Source organism: Strix uralensis, chromosome 1, assembly GCF_047716275.1.
Source record: "Strix uralensis isolate ZFMK-TIS-50842 chromosome 1, bStrUra1, whole genome shotgun sequence".
Classification (NCBI taxonomy): domain Eukaryota; kingdom Metazoa; phylum Chordata; class Aves; order Strigiformes; family Strigidae; genus Strix; species Strix uralensis.
Genome location: NC_133972.1, coordinates 129,818,183 through 129,840,743, shown reverse-complemented (window position 1 = coordinate 129,840,743; position 22,561 = coordinate 129,818,183). Strand labels below are relative to the sequence as shown.

The following is a 22,561-nucleotide window of genomic DNA, read 5'->3' as shown; positions in this document are numbered from 1 at the left end:
ATAAATTCATAGTGCTAAATCCACGAAATATTTGCCTGACAAAAATTTAACTCAGCAGTAGACCTAATATTTCCAAAGTTTAACAAGATTATACCTCCCCACCATAAGCCATGGAAAAACTCCCTTAGTAAGAGATCTGTATGTCTATGCATTTGACCTGACAATTTCTAAAGCATGGCATCCCAGATTGCAGAAAATACACACCAGACACCATTAAAAAGATCTGCTTATTCTCTGTATCATTGAAAGGTAATAATCAGTTTTATTTCCAGAGGCTGTGCTGACTATTCAAGATAGTTTTTTTCTGTAAAGTCCTAGATTTTTAATACTTTCAAGATCTACAAAGCTAGATTTCAGGCATATGTATTCACCTAACTATATCAGGTTTAATTTAGTAGTTAACAATGGATAGTAGTAACACTTAATGTGTTCATACAGATGTGGTATGGATTAAATAATGAAAAGCTATTTAGTATTGTTGTTATTACTTAATTTATTTTTATTTTTTAATTTCATCTAGTGAACAATATTAGCTATTGATTTGTTGGTGAGCAGTGTCTAATGAAGTCATCCCTGTAACAGGAAGAAGATGTGACTGAAAAGTCTTAACTTTTTCTTATCAACATTATGGCTATATATTAAATTCCTGCTACTTTTTTAGAAATCAAATATATATTTAATGTAGAATTGAGTTGATGTGAAGAACTACACAAACAGAAACATTAAATACTGTCAATAAACTTTCTTATGCAAAGCATAAGCTTATTAACAGTGGGATCAAGAATTAATTTACTTCTACTACCAATAGCCCTGTATAAAGTTACGATATTCATGAGTGAAGTGAGACAGGCAAAAATTAACAGTTATGCTTGTCTGAACAAGTAGCTGTGTGAAACAGTGAAATTAGAAGAGCTAGTGTTTCTGGAGCGACAGTGTCTATATTTCCATGAAATTGCTATAATAACTGCAAGGGGGTCATTTAAAGAAGATAATTTTATGGTGATGTGTGATATTACTGAATAATATCTCTACATAATAATAACACTAGTCTGAATTTCTAATAATGTGTACAATGATACTGCCTTTTAATTTTATAAAACCTTTTAAAGTCCCAGATCAAGAAAACATTTGAGCATATGCTGAAGTCTCTCTCAATATATTCAGGAAATCACTTAAGCGTGAAGTCCCTCTGACTTCAGTAAGTGTTCCTTCCCAAATAAGACTGTAAATACCCTCCTAAGTTACCTATTACATTTACCCACCAATGAATTAATAAGGATTTAAATCAGAAGACTTATATAGTCCCCAAGATCTGTGTTCTCCTGAACTGGAGCAAATTCTACTCTTCAGTGTGTTTTAAATGAAAACTCAGTTCTTTGATAAATACCTTGAATTAAAAACATCTGGGGGAAAAAAAATAAAGTAGAAGTCACCTTCGTAGCCACTATGCAGAGTTTCACAATGCACTGTATCAAGTCCATCAACAGATCACAGAATCAATCACAGAATCATCTAGGTTGGAAAGGACCTTGAAGATCATCTAGTCCAACCGTTAACCTAGCACTGACAGATCCCAACTACACCATATCCCCAAGCACCATGTCAACCCGCCTCTTGAACACCTCCAGGGATGGGGACTCCACCACTGCCCTGGGCAGTCCATTCCAATGCCTAACAACCCGTTCTGGAAAGAAATGCTTCCTAATATCTAGTCTAAACCTTCCCTGGTGCAACTTGAGGCCATTACCTCTTGTCCTATTGCTTGTTACTTGGTTAAAGAGACTCATCCCCATCTCTCTGCAACCTCCTTTCAGGTAGTTGTAGAGGACGATGAGGTCTCCCCTCAGCCTCCTCTTCTCCAGACTAAACAACCCCAGTTCCCTCAGCCGCTCCTCATACGACATGTGCTCCAGACCCTTCACCAGCTTCGTTGCCCTTCTCTGGACACGCTCGAGTAATTCAATGTCCTTTTTGTAGTGAGGGGCCCAAAACTGAACACAGTAATCGAGGTGCGGCCTCACCAGTGCCGAGTACAGGGGTAAGATCACTTCCCTGTCCCTGCTGGCCACGCTATTTCTGATACAAGACAGGATGCCATTGGCCTTCTTGGCCACCTGGGCACACTGCTGGCTCATGTTCAGCCGGCTGTCAATCAACACCCCCAGGTCCCTCTCTGACTGGCAGCTCTCCAGCCACTCCTCCCCAAGCCTGTAGCGCTGCTGGGGGTTGTTGTGGCTGAAGGGCAGCACCCGGCATTTGGCCTTATTGAAGCTCATCCAGTTGGCCTTAGCCCATTGCTCCAGCCTGTCCAGACCTCTCTGCAGATCCTCCCTACCCTTGAGCAGATCAACACTCCCACCCAACTTGGTGTCATCTGCAAACTTACTGAGGGTGCACTGGATCCCCTCATCTAGATCATCAATAAAGATGTTAAACAGGAGTGGCCTCAAAACCGAGCCCTGGGGGACACCACTCATGACCGGCCGCCAACTGGATTTAACTCTGTTCACCACCACTCTTTGGGCCCGGCCATTCAAACAGTTTTTTACCCAGCAAAGCGTGTGCCCATCCAAGCCTCGAGCAGTCAGTTTTGCCAGGAGAATGCTGTGGGAAACGGTGTCAAAGGCCTTACTGAAGTCAAGGTAAACAACATTCACAGCCTCTCCCTCATCCAATAAGCAGGTTGCCCTGTCATAGAAGGAGATCAGGTTTGTCAAGATACTACAATATGCATTTTGGTACCATCACATAAAGGCCCAAAGCTAGAAGGCTCAATGCATGCACACAACTATCTTGAATTATTTTTATTAAAAATCAACTGGTTTATTCAGTAAAAGCCATGTAGTCAATACAGAATATTTGCATTAAAAACACATCACTCTATGTCGAGTTTTTAATTCCTATGATCTAATATTTATCACAGTATTTACCAACAATGAATGTTAATCAACAAATATAGTAGTAAAAACTACCAAAGCTTTTTTTCCTTCAGAAAATTTCTCTTACTGATATACAGAGTAAACTAGAACACCATTTTATGACAGGAGTTCCTACTCAGGCTGCACAACTCAAAGTATACTTCAGACCACAGTTTGACACTACCACAGTTGTAGGTTTCAATTTTCTGCTGTCAGGTTCTGGGACCTGTGTTAGATATTTAGATACAAACCTAAATGGGCTGCGCACTAGAACTGGGAGCCCCCTCAAACAAGGCAAAAGAAAATGCAGAGCAGAATGGTGCACACGCCGAGGATGCAGGAAGACGTGCCCTTCTATTCAGAACCCTATTCTGCATGTATCTTGCTAGGGGTGCTGTTTTATAAAGTGCAGAGGGATGCAGTAAGATTAGTAGTTACAGTGATTGAGCCTACCACTAAGCAATTATTCTGAAAAGTGGCAGATAGAGGTTTATGGTTTCTCAAGATGACACAGGAATTGAATCAAGGTAGCACTTAGTGAATGCTCCAGCTACTTACGCACTATACAAAAGATCATTTCAGAGCAACTACATAGAGATTCAGGGTTTGGTGCTTTTTGACAAGTCCCATCAGACTGACCGCTTAGAAACAAAATTATTCTTGATTCCAAGTGACAGCAGTCATTTAAGCTAGACCATCAGGTGGTTTATCAGATGGACAACATCGTACCAGTCACTGTATAGTTATATTCAGGCTTCCTTCATTGATCCCTTCCTTGTTTTCACAGGCTCATGGGCTTTACACACAGAGGTAGCAGAAAATGCAACCTCAAGACTCCTGTATAAAGCATTAGTAGAAAACTAAGAGATTCACCTTTAAAAATAGATAGATTTTATCATGTTTCAAGCTTACATGCAAAGTGGGCCATTTATATTAGATGACACTAAGAGACATCTACAGAGTTTCTTTCATAGGAAATGACTAAAATAATCAGATGTAAGAAACATGTATAAGTGTAATGAAGAGGTAGGAGAAAAAGATTAATTTCATAAATAATTTATTGGACATATAATTAACTCACACAAAAAAAAAATCATCAGGCAATAGATGACCAAATGTAGGACACAGAGGACACAAATTCCTGTCAGTTCTTTCTTCAATGCCGTTCCAAGGTAAAAAGAGAATATTGTCACTTCAGTGATATATTTGGATATATTCAGTGATATAAGGTGGAAAAAAGAATCTGTTTTTAAACTTTTAAGTCTAACACTTGTGGAATGCAGTACTGTAGTGGTTTAAACCTGGCTGGCAGCCAAACACCATGCAACCGCTCTCTCACTTTCCCCCCTCCTGGATAGGTTAAGGGAGACTCATAGGTTGAGATAAAAGCAGTTTAATAGTTGTAATAAAATAAAACAATAACAATAATAGAAAGTACAAATGTGATGCACAATGCGATTACTCACCACCCACCAACTGATGCCCAGTGATCTGAAAAATCCAGATCCTGAAACTGCAACCCTGGAAGCGAGAGAGAACCCCCTCCTTCCCAGCTGACCCTCCCTTATATACTGAGCATGACATTACATGATATGGAATATTTCATTGGCCAGTTTGGGTCTGGTGCTCTGACACTGCTCTCTCACAGCTTCTTGAACACCTGTGCACAGGCATGACATGGGGAGTTGGAAAGTCCTTGATCTCTTAGCAACAACTGAAAACATCGGTGTATTACCAGCATTCTTCTCATACCAAATCCCATACTGAATCCAAAATACAGCACTATTCTAGCTACTAAGAAGAAAAATTAACTCTATCCCAGCCAAAACCAAGAGAAGCACTTACAAATTTGTCTAAAAGATATGATGACAGCTTTCTGGAAATCTTTAAACTTTCTTATGCTGGATAATCAACACTAAAATGTTTAGTAATCTTTCCATCAGAATAGCAATAGACTGCAATTAATGTTTGGTAATCTTTCAATTAGAATAGCAATTGACTGCAATTATTGCTTAGTCGTGTGTTTATCTTTTAAAAAGTAATATAGGAGTGCCTCGCAAAAGCTATCAATGCAGACACCTGAGGAAAAAAAATTATGAAAGTAAAAGCCTGCCAGAAAAAGTCTGCAGCATTTTCCCGTTCTTTCGTTAATCCTAGCATCATTAATAAATATCACCCACAAAAAAATATTGCTGTAAGTGCTTCATTTGCATTTTTATGTCATGTACCCTAATTTTGAATTCTGTTTCACTAAAGACTGCACTTACTGGTCATCACAGTTCATATTAAATAATTAGAAGGCCATTACTCCAATACAGAAACTACGAAAAGCAAGGAATTAGAACTTGTTAAAATTTTAAGTCTATCAAAACTAGGAACACCATACCCTGGAGTCCCTGACCATAGGTAGGGGACACCATAGGTCCCTGAACTGAAACATTTCATACCATATTCTGGAAAATGAAAAATATTCATTCCCAATATAGATTCCAACTCTAATACATTATTTACCGTGATCTATCAGTATATTCTTTGACTCACCCCAGCTGAGCTTCAGATTGTTGATTATAATGTAAATGTTCATTGTCGTTTCTAACAATGGGTCTTGCTAATGTTTTCCAACCTATATTCCATGGACTACTATTGGTCTGGGACTGTGGTCCATAGAAGTAATAAATACACAAAGATGCATTTATTAGCTGTTCAGCTCTACATGATATGCAGTTACATATGACAAGAAAATACCTATGAAAACACACAAAAAAATTCAAAGAACTAGAATGTGGGAGACATTGGCCTGTCAGCCTTGCACAGCCTCTGAGAAATAGCTAGGCTTTGATGAAAAACAGGCCTTGGAAGAAAGATAAGAAACTGCTGAGTTGTGCCAAGGAGGCAGGGAAAAGCAACGGACAGCTGCAACACTAAACTGTGGAAAAGTACTGAACTGTGAGAAGTTACTGCCACGAGAACAGCGCATGAATAAGAAGGTGATTGGCCTGCACAGCGCGTGTTAGAGTGGTCTTATGCTGATAGGAGAGAAGGTTGATAGCTGTCTAATTGCTGATTTGTTAACTATGAAGTAAGAGCTTTACCGACAGCATCCGAGAGCATAAGTATGTACCAGTGTAACAATAAACTCTCTCTTTCCTTCTGCACTTCACGGAGAGTCCGTGTCTCAGTTGCCACACCAGAAGACTTCAACCCAAACTCTTTCAAAGTTTCCTGAGATTTTTCAGTGTATCTATATGTAGTGAGTACATGCCAGAGTTCAAAACTACCTATTTTTGTTTTCACTTTATCTACTCTGAGTATGGCTCTATTTCTCTAGGACTACTCAGCTACAAAAGTAGTTATACAGTCTTAAGAAGTCCTCTACTTTAAACTCTCAAAGCCATTCCACATTTTGAATGTTATTATATATTCAGCTGCTGGGCACTTACTATCTTTCTGAGCTAATCCATGAACACATATTTTTGTAGTTATATATTTAATGAGTTCCAAAACAACTGGCTAAGAGGAACAGGCAAATCCCTTAATAATACTGAAAATGTTAGAAATACCAGTACAACTGTTCCTAGAGTGATTAAAACTAGACAGTATTTATTCTCCATTTTCTTAAAAGATATGAAATAGGAAACTTGAATTCTTTTGGGCAACACAAAACCTTAAGATATTTTTCTAATTGTAAATTACAACTCTGTGAGACTGATAAAATCACCACCATGCATTTAGGTAAACTACTCAACCCCACCATCAGTCAAATATTATAAATCCATAAGCCTAATTCTGGTTTCAACTAGGTGTTTTAACATGTATATTTCATCTTCTATCAATACTACACACTTTCATTGCAATTGTATATATTTGGGTAAACCTCTCACTGGTATGATAGCTCAGAAATTTACACAGGAACCAGATTTTGTCTGGGATCAATTTCATTGACACTGTCCAAATCAAATATTGACTGAAGCCGCTTTGGGAGAAATGTGCAATCCTCTTACTAAACAAAACAAAACTCCTACTGAAATGGAAGAAGTATTTATACCACTTTTATAATACCATCTACTGATTTATCCACAGCTTTGCCAAAAGGTTACATAGTACCCTGTGTGTGCTGGTGTGTACTGCCAGATGAACAACAGGCTACAGTCTACAGAGGTTTTCTTATTTAAGACACAAGGATTTTAGACTTCATAATAATTGGAAACCAACTGTGACAGTAGGCTATGCTGAGATTGTGGTGCATTTTTTTTTCCTCTCAACTACATCTTATGGAGAATATTCAAAAAAAGGCATCGACACCTGTAGAACATTAAGCAATCTCCAGAGTCTTTGCACATTTATCTTCAAGGATTTATGACATAAAAATTCAAAGATTTTTTTCTTTTAAGCAAAATCTAGGCCATATTTTAATACACAGTTAATATGTAGAAATTCCTACTACTTATCATATCTGCACATCCTTGTAAAATCTATCTGTATTACTCAAGCAAACAGTATCATTTTAGTCCAATATAATAAAAAGTAGTAAGAATAAGGCAGAACCATAATTTATTAAGTCTCTGTAGGCTACCAATCAATTATTGGTTTTGCTCTTTTCTAAGAAGAATTTCAGATAGGAACAGATGGATAAAACAATCTTTAAATGAAAGCAGAGAATTTAATAAGAGACATTCTTTCAGAAAAAATGAAGATTATTTAGGGTGTAGTATACTATAATATATACCATAATGAATATTCCAACACAGATTTCCCTGACACATCTTTAAGGAAGTTTCGAATTACCATCCAGTAATCTGCAAAAAGACAGGCTATACTGGAATGACACTTCCTGGTGATAAGAGCTGCCACAGAAACTCTCAGTGCTGGATATAGGTCAGAGCTTCAGTCATGAAATAATAATATCAATATACCTTATGTAGAAATTGAGATTTTGCTTGTGGCCTGCAGGTATTATGGCCTACAGTGCATGATAATGCATTCACTATTCTAGAAAAAAGTAAGTAGAGTGTATAAGCTATCCAACAGTGTATGACAACACAACAGATACCAGCAGATAATTATAAGCTGTACTAAAGAAAAATTTTGTGTATGGCCTCTCAAAACCAATAGCCATATTTCAGTAATTAGCCAGGAAAACCTTTGAAGAATGACTTAGTCATTAGGAGTCTCCATCCTCTATATAAAAGTCATATAAAATATTCAGCATAATGAAAAATACTAAAGACATTACCCATGTTACATGAAGAAAAATGAAATAACATCAGCTGTATTTACAGAATAAACCAAACTGTTCCATGTTTATCTGTATAATTCCTAGAATACTCAGCTACAATTGAAATTAAGATCACTAGAAATCCTTTTATGAATGGATAGATATTTTTCTTTTCCTAGAAGATGTTATGCTAAAGCCAAAAAGCTATAGATAGAAGTTTTTGCTTTTTCAACAATATTTTTTTTTAAAAAAAAGAGAAAAAAACAAAGCAAAGTTGAAAGTGGAAATGTTTTTTTCCAGCTGTAACAGAAACTGGCCAATAACTTGGAATTAACATCTCCAAATTTTTCAGGTAATATGTGTTCCTCAATAGGAGGAAATAATCCCAACCAAATTATTAATTTCAAAAGATTTGGTGTTCTTTCTTTTCACAGTTGATCATCCTGCACTTTTTTTTTTTTTTTTTCATTATAGCAATGAACTTAAAGGGTCTGAGTCTTCTGGCCCTGATTATTAAAACAATGAAGCTGCTTGCTTATCTATTAAATATATAATAATCTCCTGCTGCTTCAGTCAAACTGTGCCCACACTTCAAATTTACCAGAATAAGGGCTCTCACAGCTGAGTTCTATATGAAATTTCTAACACATTACTAAATGAATACAGGTTTTTATGTATGCAATTTGTGAAATTAGTCATATTCAAAATGCATACACATTACTAAACTACAAAACATGTCAGCTATTTTTTCTGTTCCTAATACCTGAGGAGTTAAAGTTATACAGTTGACACAGCATTTTGAAGTACATTTTCAATTTTTAAAATTTTTTATAAACAGAGATAGGTCTAAGATTGTTGAAAACATGGCTTGAATATTATATCTGACTAAGCAGAGCCTCAATTCTGGGGGAAAAAAGAAAGATCAGTTCCAGAATAAGAGTTTGCTCACACTAATCCCATTGCAAGGCTGGGGTCAAACACACAGCTAGTGGCAAATTTCACATTTACATATTCAATATAAAATTTGCTGTTAGCAAATATGACCTTAACATTTACTTTTAATGAATAGTCACACTAATCAAGCCCCAGCATATAAATGCTCATGAAAAATGAATACAAAATGGTCTTAAAGAGTTTGAAATCAAATTTTAATTCTAAATTTGCATAAATATTAATGTACAAGCCTACTCTTATTTGTTCAGTTCTAAATGTTATCAACTCCACAATGACATAAAGAATAATTCTTCAACAAATTTGTATTTGAAGTAATGTTTTAGATCAATATACGCAGTTAACTCTGCTAAACTTCTCGGCAGCTCAGGATCTAATCTCTGAGAAAGATATTTTAGTACTTCAGGGAATGTGCTCAGTGGTAAGTTTCCAGCTGAGAAAACACATAAGAATATACTTTCATGCCATTTAATGCAATGGCAGCCTTTTTGCTGCAGAATAATTCCACTGCATCTAGCTGAAGTTGAGAAAATAACTTTGTTCTTCATAAATATTTGTAAAAAAGAAAGTCCCCAATTTATTAAAATAATTAAATTCATGCTTTTATGAAAACACATACATATTTTGCTGGACTGTGATCCAACATAGTTATCCTGTAATATGAAATTTTCACAAGTAATATTGTCTCAATATTTTTAGGATCATTTTCATCAGCATCTAAATTTTAAGGGTCTTAGCAAAACTGAGTTTGGAGGTACTCGGACTGGATGTTAATTAACTGGAGGACGTTTACAGATATTTTGGAAAAAAAAGAGATTAACGTATAATTCCAAGGAAGTAAAAACGCTAATTTGTATTTCAGCATAATGATGAAAATGTGCTGAATTACAGGTTTAATTGGTTTATAGAGTGAGGTCTTCATGATTTTCCAAGTTAAGCATAAATCTGATATATTCATCCAAAAATGATCAGATTACTTATCCCATTGCAACCTTTAGTTTACCTTTTCTTATTTTCCTAATTAGGCAACAGCCCCACAGAAATCCATTCTTGGCAGTTAATTACCATTTGAGACTCTAAAATCTTATTAAAAACATAATTTATAGACCGTTATATAGCATGGATGTGTTTTCTGAAGCAAAAATTGCAACATCAACAAGAAAAGAAAAACAAAATGCTTTGTAAAATTCTGTCACGTTGCTGCTAGGTGAATATGTCATAATATCACAAATGAATGCCCAGACTACAAGCCTCGCTTTTAGAAAGTCTATGCCTCTAAAACCTTAATAATTCTGGTTTTACAATTTTTTCTGTGCTGTCATATTCTACAAAAATGTAGAAAATAGGCAAAACAGTGCTGATGCGACGTAACTCAAATCTATCTAAGGAACACCTATACAGAAAGATGATTCAAAAAAGCACAATCCCATTTAGATAACACTTTCCTATTGAGATATAAAGATTTTGATATCTTCTGGGATATTAAAAGCTGTAGTCATAGCAGTAAAAGTAAAAATTTAAATGTCTTGGATTTGCCAAATTCCAAAGCTCTCAGTATTTTAATTGGAAAAAAATAATACTTTGTCTCACAGATGATTTCTTGTTGCCATTGTTGTGCAGGTGATTCATTTTACTCTAAAACCTCACATTGATTGATGGAATGATGCTTCATGTAGTCTGTTAAACCTTGTAATCTTTCAGGGTGAAAGATGTTTAAACAAAAGATTTCATCTGTTAGCATTCATTATGGTAAATGCTAGTTCTTACCAATACTTCTCTCTGCAGTCAGTGATTCAGAAATAATACATTAGGACCTGAAGTGCACAGGGGATTTTGAATGTGTTTTGTATTAGATTTTTCATGTAAATATGACTGAAAAAAAGATATCAAAAACCCCTTAAGATGACTAAGACACGGTGAAGATTTTATGAACCATGTCTGTCTGTCTACCCATTTAAAATGTAAATACACTATATTGAGAATTGTACAGGAAGGGAAGCATTTCAGCATTTCAGGGAGTCTAGAAATATCTTCAGTACTTTTCACTGCACACCAACATGTTAAAATATGCGAGTTTTTTTATGTAGAGCATTTCCCTGAACTTTCCTTTTAACAGTTCAGCATAATTAGAACCTTTGAAATATTGTGAGTCAGTATTGGCTTGACAAGGGCATGTGAAGTGGAATAGAGCTATGTACATTTGCTAGAACTCATTTAAAGATATATGTCATTATACTGGTAATGCTGTTTCAGCCTGAGCAGTGATGTTTCCCATTTCGCTCAGAAAAGTACAAACAGCACTGGGAGGCAACAACTCCTCCAGGTCTCTGCATGAAAATCTAATGAACGAGTAACCTTTGTCATTTTTAATGAAGAGTTTCTTCCCTCTGTAACCACACCTGCACCAAAGTTTTTCTTGTGGTCTGTGAACCTCTTACTACTGCAAGCTGGTTTACTGGCCAAAGTGTTGCAAAAGAGCTAATGGGAAACAGGTAGTACCAAATTGAAATTATAGAAAGATACCAGTACTATCAGGGTAAAAGAAAAAAAAGTATACATCTAGAAATAGGCCCAGTGCTCACAAACAGATACCAAAACACCAGTACCATACTGTACCATACTAGTGGTTGAGAAGTATGGGGTGGGCCATCTGGAAACTTCCATGTATCTGGCTGGAACAGTCCAACACTGGATACTATTGAAAAATATATAGAGTCCATTCTCCTTTCCTCTTCCTCCTCCACCGAACAAACTGTCAAAAGACAAAGACCCATTGTAGAGAAAAAAAAAAAAAAAGACCTAAAAATATGTACAGGTGTTAGATAACCCCTGGATAAAAAGTTTCTTCTTGGTACCCATCTGATTTTACTATAGCCAGAGGAATGACAATTCTGAAGATTTAAATCAGATATTGTGACTGCTGAAAAAATGTCAGAAGACTCTATGTGTGTGCATATTTGCACTTCTTTGAGCACACCTTTTATTTATGACTCCTTCTGGCTAGCTAAATCAGTACACATGCTCTATTTTGTCCAATGTGCTCTCTTGGGCCCATGTCAAGCCATAAGAAATATAGAGATTGCCTGTTAGAGGTGAACATTTGCTTTCAGTCTATACCACATGGTTGTTACCTGTTTAAGGAAAACACAGTTGTTGCCAGTTGGACAGTATTTTCTAGTCCTTATGGGTAAAATAATTTTTTTTAATAGTGACCATGGAAGATAATTTTCATGACTAAAGAGGGTTTCATTTTTTCTACATTAAATTGGAGTGGTTTGTGTATGTTTATTTCCTCTGCCATTTGGAGGCTTTTGATGCTCTCTAGTCTCACTCAATTATTATGAAGTAATTAGTCTAAGTAAAACAAAAAACTCAAAAAACTAGCCAAAGTGGACTATGCTTTTTCAAATATAAACCACACAGAAACAGATTTAAAATAATTGGGACTTTGGTGGTCTACCAGGGACCCAGACCCATTTTCTTATTTTTTAATTATTTTACAGTATTACATCAATACACAGCAAAGAAAAAAATTGAGTCCCTGTACCAAAGTCAAACTGAGGTATGGTTCCACAACTGGAAGATTCTGTGCAGAATGAAATCTTTCAAAAAGTCTTCTGTAAAACACACACACATACAAACAAACATGAAAATATTTCTATTTCTTCCTAAGGAAGCAAAGAAACCCAGCCTTTACAGTAAAATATCAATGTAAATAAGATCACAAACAAAGCATGTCTTATGGCACACACTTTAAATCCACTGCTCAACTGTCTTTGCAGCTCAGGCTTTCAGCTTTAATAGACCTGCATGACAAAGGAGGAACCAATGGCAGTTACTTAAAGGATGTTGCACTGTAACTTGTAATTCAATCTTTATCCCACTAAACCCTAATGGATTTTTGCTTTGAGGACCGTAGCTATGTAATAAGGAAATAACAATATTAATCATATAGACTTGGTAGTAGTCATGCCAGCATATTTTACTCCCTTCTATTAAAACTCAGTAATACTGATGAGTAGTTTTAAAAGATGAAATCTTAACAAAATGACTAATATATCCACAGGTATCTTGAGAAAAAGAAATGAAAATATAAATCAAGAAAACAGGCAACACATTAACGTATTTTAAAAGTCTAACATCATAGTGCTTGAATAAATTCAAGTCTTTACTGAGTTTGGCACAAAAATGAATTATGTAAACACTAAAAAACATAGCTAGAACCAGATTAGAAAAGCAGATGAATACTTGTTAAGAATACTGCTCCAGGAGATACCTTAATCCAAGGAATTTCCACCACACAGGAAAAAACAGTAAACTATTTACACCTGCTAGGTTCTTTTCCACTTGATGTACACTTATTTCAACATTGTAAATACATTGCAACAGACGTTTTCATTAATTGCACCAGGGTAGCTAAGGTGACATTAGCACTTTTTAAATTACCCAAATCTCAAATAGAAAACAGCAGCTGTATGGAAAAAGTAACAACTTGGCCTCATCTTACGAAGGAAATACTGGATTTCCAAAAAGTTTACATTTCACTTTTTTAAATTCAAAAGTTACAAATTGCAGATTGATTATGGTCTTCTCATAGAAGAGCCAACTATGCAGCTTCATTATTTAAAGTTGCCATTCATTCTAGAGAGGAAGGGATTAAATGGCTGTATAACTATGAGTTATACAGTACAGGATCTCTGCCACATAATATGAGTAGGTGGTAAATTGTATTTGCAGGTTGCTGTTATCACTATCACCAAACACCACAATATTAATACAAAGATCCTTCTCCATAACAGATTCGGAAGTATGTCATATAATTCAGTGAGCTAAATCTGATAATAGTCTAGGTCTCTGTTTCACAGTTAACACAAAGATAACATAAAAACATAATTTACCAAAGACACATCTGCAGAGTCAAGATGGAGTGAGATTTCAGATCATTTGGTTTCCAGTCCTGTCTTACAAATACAATATGTTTGTTCTTCTGCCTAAAAACACTTATGAAAAACATTACCAATACTATTCATAATGGGTTTTAAAATGAGTTTGAATGAAACCAGAGTTTTAAAACAAAAAAATCAGAATAAGAGTTTCATCAGTGCTGCATATTATAGCTAGCTCTACATAAAATCCACCAAAGTCTAAATAACTATGCTGTCTTGATACCTACCTACATCTACATGAGCTTTTCCTGTTGCTTTTCAAGGATACACGAATGCCACATTAACTGGCACATACAAATTATCATTTTTCATTAGAAACATTCCCTGAATTTTCCTCAAATACAAGAAATAAGAAATTATTTCATATTCACCTTAATTTAATTCTATTTTTATTTCCTAAGAGAAAAACAGATGCTAAGAGCCAGAAGCTATATCCCCAGTGATATGTAACCATAGCTGTTGGTACTACCTGAGATGCTTTATTCACAGCATTAACAACAGAGACATAATCTTAAACATATCGTTGTTCATTTGACTGAAAATCTTTCTTCTTCCTGGGACCTAGATGCTTTGGTGCACTAGAACCCTGGAAACAGTAAGAGCAGTAGATTCAACACAAAATTTTTGGTAATATGCAACTGAGTTGACTCATACTCTACTACTCTGAGCCACTCAGTAGTAGCTCAAGGGAATTGGCTCACAGCAGGTCCTCTCACTCTCTCCCAAAATTTTGTCCATTGTTAGTGATGTAGTGGCTAGACCCAGAACCACAAAAATGTCCATATGTGCTACAAGAGAAGTATTACATTGGTGATTGCCTATCTAGCTTTGTTTTATATTTGGACAATAAATGGAAGTAAGGGCTACAGTTACATTAGTTTCCAGACTACAAATAGATTAGGTTCCAGCCTTATGAATAATTATATCCATTGTGAGCCCTTAAAAGAGTAGTCATGTAGATTGCCAAGTTATGCATTGTTAGACCATATTAATTAGACAGAAGGCTAAACTCGTAGGTCTGTCTATGCATAATCCGAATTTTAGCCTTTAAAAAGTCTTGTTGTAAAATGTAAAGGAGAGTCTACTGGAAAAGGAATAATTAATAAATCCAGAGTAGAAAGAGAACAAACTCATGTAAATTAAGAGATCTAATGGACTCTCCTTACCTCTAAATTCAAGTTCATACTGCATTTTTGGAGTCAAATTTCCAGTATGTTGAGAGATACTTTTTAAGAGAATTGTTATATTATTTTTTTTCCTCAACCTCCTCCCATGCTGATACTTCACCACAGAGAGCATATGTTTATTTTACCATAGGAGAGAACTACGACTGAAGCAATGTTATGTTGTACTCAGATGGGAGTTTTTACAACCCAGGACAAACAACAACCTGATATTCAGCCTTAGAAAAAAACTCATAATGTGCTTTCATGATATGAATAATATTCTCACCTTCTACAAGCAGAAAACTAAGCTCAAAATTAAGTGATTCACCTAAAGCTACAAAAGAACCAGAAAGGAACAGTGTAGAGGCCTCCAGTAAGGTATAGGAAGAACTGACTAAACCTATCTATCTATTCTGTCTTATAAGAGTCTTATCTGCCTTACCTGTCTGTCTGTCTGTCTATCTACCTATTTATCTATCTGCCTACCTATGTATCTACCTATTTCTCAGATTCAGATTATAGTATATTTCTTGGGTAACAGGATCTGTGCATCACTGAATACTTTATCACCAGATCTAATAACTAATGGAAGACAATAAAGACAACAAAGGAGTGTCCGTAAGCGTTAAGACAACTAAGTTCACTAGATATTGGGGAAAAATCCTCCCTACTATGAAAGACAGCACTAATTTGATTAAACTACTTAATTTTGAAATTCAAATAATTTTATATGTGTAGTATAGTTATCAATAAAGCATGGTGAAATATCAGGGCCAGCTAATCATCAGTGTAATACAACAGGATGCAGTGATTATGACACACATGTTTTCATTACAGAACTATGAAGATATGACATAGGCTTAAAATGTTTCTGCAAGCAGCAAGAAGTTTTGGATCTAGAAAAAGAACGAACACTCATCAGATGCACACTGTAGATATAAGTCTGAATTTTCTATGGGCATCTTCAGCTTTACACACTGAAAAAAATTCCATGCTGATTTACAATAAATATACTCTAAGACATTAAGACAACCCAGAACACTAATATATTCTCATTTAATATGATACCTTCTAAATCTTGCTTAGTTACAGAAGAAATCAGAAAAAAACAAAGCTCTGATTTCATGTACCTTGCATAGCCATTTGAAAAGAACCTAGATGCAATAAGGATTGAAAATTAAGTTTCCACTACTATTCAACATCCTGCTGTGAGTAACTATGCACCACATACTTCCTATTTTCTCTGTTACCTTGAGATTAGAGTTACAGACCCCGTATTTGATAAAGACCCTGAAAGACAGAAGTGCTAGAACAACTCAAACTGCAAAGGGCATGCGGCAGACAAATTCCCAACTATAACTCCTGTTGGCAGACCAGTTGATGTACTTGCCCTTTACTCAGGGCTATGCCTAAACTCACAAATTACTGCACAACGCATAACCATATCTATCATTACTATAACAGGCTCTACAACAAATTTACTCCACAAATATATAACATATGATAGTGAATGTTTCTGAATAAAAAGAGATTATCAGAGTTAATTTACTTTTGTTTTTATATCTATTTTATATAACTCCTCTGCATATTTTAGTTTATAAAATGTCATATGGACATTAAATATTGCTCTATATTTATTATTAATTTTTAAGAATTATTATTAGAATAAAGATTTAATTTAAAATTTATCTGCTTCTTAAACTCCTAAAACACTTGCACATACACAAACACACATTCAAAACTTGTAAGATACACTTTTTTATTATTATTATTCAGAAAGAATTATCTATAAGGAGTTTGAGAAACAGATTAGGTTTGACAAACAAGGTATAAGCCAAAATTTAACATGATGACACTTGCTACTCTGTCAGCCTGCACATTTTGGCTTTTCCAAAATCTCTTTTTTTCCATGAAAGTGTTTACATCTGATCCTAAATAGACAACAGATTTATGTACAATTGTAATGGTTAAAGATTGTCTCAGAAAAAAAAATAATCCTGGTGTTCTTGCCAGTTTTCAATATGCCTTTGAGTGTGCTAGTCTACATTTTTAGTAATATCTTTTTCTCATGTCTTGAAATTCCAACAGCCTGTTTAAATCCCATTGAGAGATTTACCATATTAATTCATATTAAACCAAACAACTGCAGTAAGCTTATAAAAGATTAAAATCTGATCACTGTTGCACAGCCAAAGTACTATAAATGCAACTATTAGCCTGTGTATACGGAAGGTGGTATGACAAAGGCTCTGAAGAATGAAGCATGATTTGCAGCACGAATTTCCAATATGAAACCAGTGCACAAAAGCACTCTGAGAAATAGTGCAGTGATCTAACCTTTCAGCCTGCACTAACTTGTTCATCAGAACTTCATCCTTATTAACTCTTGCTTTCTATATCTGAATGGCATACATTCAATGATCTGTCATATAACAGAATGCTGTATGAAATATAGAGCATCTTTGAATCGGCAAAGTAAATTTTAGAAAAGTAGACTTTCAAATATAATATTACTACATTATTTTAAAAACACAGGTACAAATTCTATGGAGCTACACACGATTTAAAGATGATTTCTTTGGTAATATTCTCATTTCTGGCATTCTTTTCTGAAATATAGGGTTTCCTACTTCTAAAAGCACTTAAGAGTCAAAAAGTCAAATATAACAAAAGTACATGATACTTTTAGCAAAGCTGACTTACCAATGGACCCAGCCTACTACAGAGCTCTCAAATACAAATGACTTCTCTAAAAGGAATCCCCTTAATACACTGTTATTTTAAATCAGTACTGATAACAGCTTAACTGAAGGAGGAGAGCACCCTCATAGGTAACTGCCAGAGAAGAAAGGCAGATAAATGGTTTTGTTTCACTTTTTAAATAGGATTAAAACCAACCCAACAACAAATCTCCAACATAGTGCAAATTACAGCTTTGGAAATTAAAATGACCTCACACAGCCAGAAAGGTATAGCACTGCTGAAATTTGATAGCTATAAGCCAGAAGAAGAAATGTTGGAATATGTACAGCTAAAATCTGCATAATAAAATAATTACCCTTAACATAGAAAAGCCTAACTGAGAATAGCAACTACAACAAACTTATGAAGAAGAGATTGCACTAAGATCTTAGCTGCTTGTCATGCTAGAAGGTAATCACATTTGTTTAGAATAACAATAACACAACTGATACCAGCGCATTGCTATCAGCATATACTATCATCTCAATAACTACAAAACACAAAAAAGTAGACTAAAAAACCAGAAAAGCTCACCACTTCTTCATGCCTGCATTTTCTCACATTAATTCCATTAATCTGTTATTAAAAAGATAAAGAGAAGACTTACTCTACATTTCATAAGTATAGATTTCATTTCACTTTTCTAGAAAAATATAAAGAAAAGAACTTGCTCTTTTACTCACCTGTAGAATTGCATCTCCTATAAAGAGCAAACCCGAAAGTTCCGCTGAAAACAGAAAGCATATTTTTCACTCATTTTGTACAACACATCCTACATATCATGTACATCTATTCCTATTTAATTTAATGTTTTTACATAATCTTTTAAAAATTTAAATAAAAACCTAATAAAAACCCCAACATGCAACTTTCAAATATATTATTTGGATTTTTTTTTTTAATTAACATATCAGCATTACAATGAAAGAGTCTACCCAGCCCAAGTACAAGACTATGAAACATCTTCCATCGGTCACTAGCATCTTTCAGGCCATTGTGGTGAGGTATGGAATATTTTTCTGAATAGAAATTGACTGTAGGACTAGGTCCTATCTGTCTGTGAGAGATCATTCCTTACAAACTCTGAGGAAAAAGCAACATGGACACTCCAGAGCTACTTGTGAATGAGAAATTTAACTTGTAAGCTTTTATCAAAGATACTTTAGATCCTGCATGTTTGATAAACTCAGAGTATTCATGCCGGATAACACTTTATATGCTGAAGAGTTAGACAATCAGTATATTGTACAAAATCAAGAGCCAAACTGAATTTGATTTTTAAAACAAAGCTATACCCTATAAATCACATGAGAATTTACAACATCTAATTCTACAGTTGCAATTTTTAAATATTGTGGTGTGTTACAGAGGTATGAAATGCAAATATACTTTATAAATACACAAGAAATGTAACAAAGATTATTTAAATGTCTATAAAAAAATAAATAACCCCTAACATGAGAACTAAGGCATGTTAACAAATTATGTGGGAGTATTTATCTATAGTATTCCAAAACATCACAGCAGACACTCTCTGGAAAAGACTAGAATTGGACTTAATCCAAAAACTTTACTTATTTACATAAGTTGTAAAACTGAAATTAATATTGACATAAATTATGATACTCAAGTACATGTCTGAAGGACTGGTTTTATTACCTAGATGTAACAAAGGATGCTTAAGTTTTTGGAGGATAGGCATTTTGATTACTATTTTTTTTTCTTCTTAAATAAATGCATATCTCAATATTCTTCTTCAGACACTGGGTTTACATGTACTAATGCTTCATATATGACCTAATGTGCTAGCCTAAGCACCTTATGTGCATCACTGGTTTTAAGAATTGCATCAAATGTCACATTCATGTTTAGAGGTCCAAAGAAAGAGCTGGAGTCAACTGGGAGGAGGGCAGAACCAAGCCTGCAGAGTTTTGAGGTACACACTCTGGTCAAACAGTCTTTTCTGTATCAAAGATCCCTATCAGAGACACGTGGCACAACACTTTCTACACCACAAGACAGTAGTCTCCTATACAAGAGGTCCCTCAAAACTAGCTCTCTAAAAATCAGCAGTATTTTTATTGAAAACAGTAATGGAGATTATATCTCAGCTAGGTATTGAGGTTAGAAATAATGCATCAGCTACTGCAGGGAAAAAAAAAAAAGAAAATAATGTGCATTTTGTGTGCTCAATTAAAGCCTATCTTTCTTATTTTTCCCACAGTGCTTAATAGCATTTTAATAGCTAGTGTAGGTAATATATGCCACATTATTATGTATTACATACTTATATGTATACTGAAAAGAACGGAGTCACAAGTATAACTTCTTAAGGTTAACCTTATTACCTTCCTTAGGGACTCATTCCATGCTATTCTATAGCCTCCCTGCATACAACTTTCACATTCACCTTTCAGGGCTGCTTTCAGTTCTCAATACACTGATTTCCCTGTATCTCTCTTTATCTGTATAGGTGAATATGAGATTTTTTTATGCTGGCACATTTTAATTGTGCAGAAGCAGCATTCTAGAATTATTGCATTACAGATGGAAGGAGATGCTTCCAAGTTTATGTTTCTGATCTTACACAAATGTACACAAATATACACAAACATAACAGAGATATTAAATACACCATAATAGTACCGATTAACAACCTTCATCTCTCAGCACTGTGCACATTATGAGCTGTTTAACAATTACCCATCTTCCTAGAACATATTATATCATTCCAGTAATTTCAAAACATTGCGAGTTAAAGACAATACAGAGATTCAGCACCAGCTTTGCTTGTATTAAAAATAAGTATGATTAAGACCTTATGCAGTGCCAGTTTAACTATGTATGCAAAGGCTTGCACAGCACAGCACCTGATGCTGAAATAACACGGGGGTATTATCAAGGTTTTGCCATTACTCACTTCTGTCTGAGTACTACCCTACTAACCAGCATAAAAAGACATGCATTCTCTTCTTGTTTTACCATGCTTTAATGGCCAAACATTTGGTCTGCTACAGCTTCCTGGCCATAACTATTTGGAAATAAAAGCCACAAAATCATTATCTTCTGTTAAATTTGTTAAATGTTTTCATTCTCTAAATATTTTCCTATTTCTCACCTTAAAAATAATGTTTTACAAGAACTTTTTTTTTTTTTTTTAAATCATGTGAAAGACTGTTTACAACACATTCAAAATATAAATTCTGTACTTTTTCAGAGAACAGTTCTGAGAAAGACAGAGTTTATAATGACATGGAGAAATGGTACACCAATAGCATTTGTTTAACACTTCCTGAAGAATCTCAAGACTTAATGCACCTTGCTTTAAGAAGCATGACAAAAAACAGTGTACTAATCTGACACCCACCTCTTTGTTCTTTGGAAATCTTAGAAATGACCACTGGAATATTATGTTCTGCTCCACCCTGAAAACAGAATAAATGGCAATCTCATCAGTCACTGTAAATATCTTTTTCTTTAAAATTACATTTTACCCTTTCTCTAACTGCAGTTTTTAGAGAGACTGAGAAAGTAGCTCTGATCCTGCATTTCTTCTTTTTTTAAAAATAAATAAAATATTTGATTGGAATTAATTCTTTATTGCCTCTTATAAAGAAGTTCTCATTTGCCATCATCAGCTCAGGAAGTGAATTGAATGTTGTTCAAAACTCTACAAGACTTGAAGAAAAAAGGACATCAGTTTCTGTGAATTCTGGAGAGCTTGGTGTATGAAATTGTGTCCTGCAAAACCAAAATGGCCATCACACTACAATGGCAGCCATGCTGTGACCACTTAGTTTTCATGCTGGCAAGAAACAGGTAAACAAAAGCCCAAGAAAAGCAAGTTTGGACTTTTAATCTCAAAAGCAGCCTTTATTTGTTTCTGTCTCTGTCACGCAAGCACAGAGTGAGCAAAGCAGTGGGATAAGTAACAAGGAACAGAAAAAGAAACATTAAGAAAAGGAACAGTAGGTGTTCAATAAATGGGGGGAATAAAGAAAAGCCAGACAGTAATTCAACAGTTCAACAGTAATTCAATGCTGTTGCTTCATTCAATTTATCCTGTTGGAACTGGAAATGTTCACAATGCTTAAGAATAAAATATTTAAAATAAACCTTAAATAAAAAGGAAACTCAAAGGAAGAGAAAGGCAAATACACACAGAGACACAAATGTTTTTTCCTCTGTAGAGAGCATCAAAATGTAAGCCTGAATGTAACCTGTAAAAATTCAGATCATCAGAAATGACAGTCTGCCACATTGTTATTTTGCTGAGGAATCCCTGTTAAGGGTTTGCTTACTCTTCTCTTCACAGCTAGATTTTATTTTGGAAACAATGGTTTTCTTAGGTCTAGGCATCCAGGGTTGAGGTGTGGAAAGGACTGACATGGGTATTTTGATGGCTTAAGGAACAGTACATATTCCTTCTTCATGCAACAATCTATTGTTTGAAACTGAACAGACTCCTGCACTCATTAGCTATTTCTGTCATAGAATAAAGATGAATTTCCTGTGAAACTGTAGAACTTTAAATAGTATTAATGTTCCTTCTGCTAGTGGCTATCAATGTAATTGCTCCTAAAAACACTGAGTTAATAGGGATCTCAGTAATATTACAACAAT

The 22,561-nt window shown here is 34.9% G+C and overlaps 1 protein-coding gene across 5 annotated transcripts in view; it reads right to left on the bottom strand.

Annotated features, from left to right (window-relative positions):
- The window catches only part of SNTG1 (syntrophin gamma 1), a 363,466-nt gene that overhangs the window by 128,187 nt on the left and 212,718 nt on the right, over positions 1-22,561 (bottom strand). For 4 of the 5 annotated variants that reach the window (XM_074880871.1, XM_074880862.1, XM_074880897.1 and 1 more), the window contains 3 exons: positions 21,306-21,363; positions 18,622-18,665; positions 18,473-18,514 (listed from right to left, as the gene is read on the bottom strand). In XM_074880871.1, coding sequence (XP_074736972.1) covers positions 18,473-18,514; positions 18,622-18,665; positions 21,306-21,363 — 144 coding nt within the window. The remainder of the gene's footprint in view (positions 1-18,472; positions 18,515-18,621; positions 18,666-21,305; positions 21,364-22,561) is intronic. The other variant, XM_074880890.1, reaches the window with a different exon arrangement.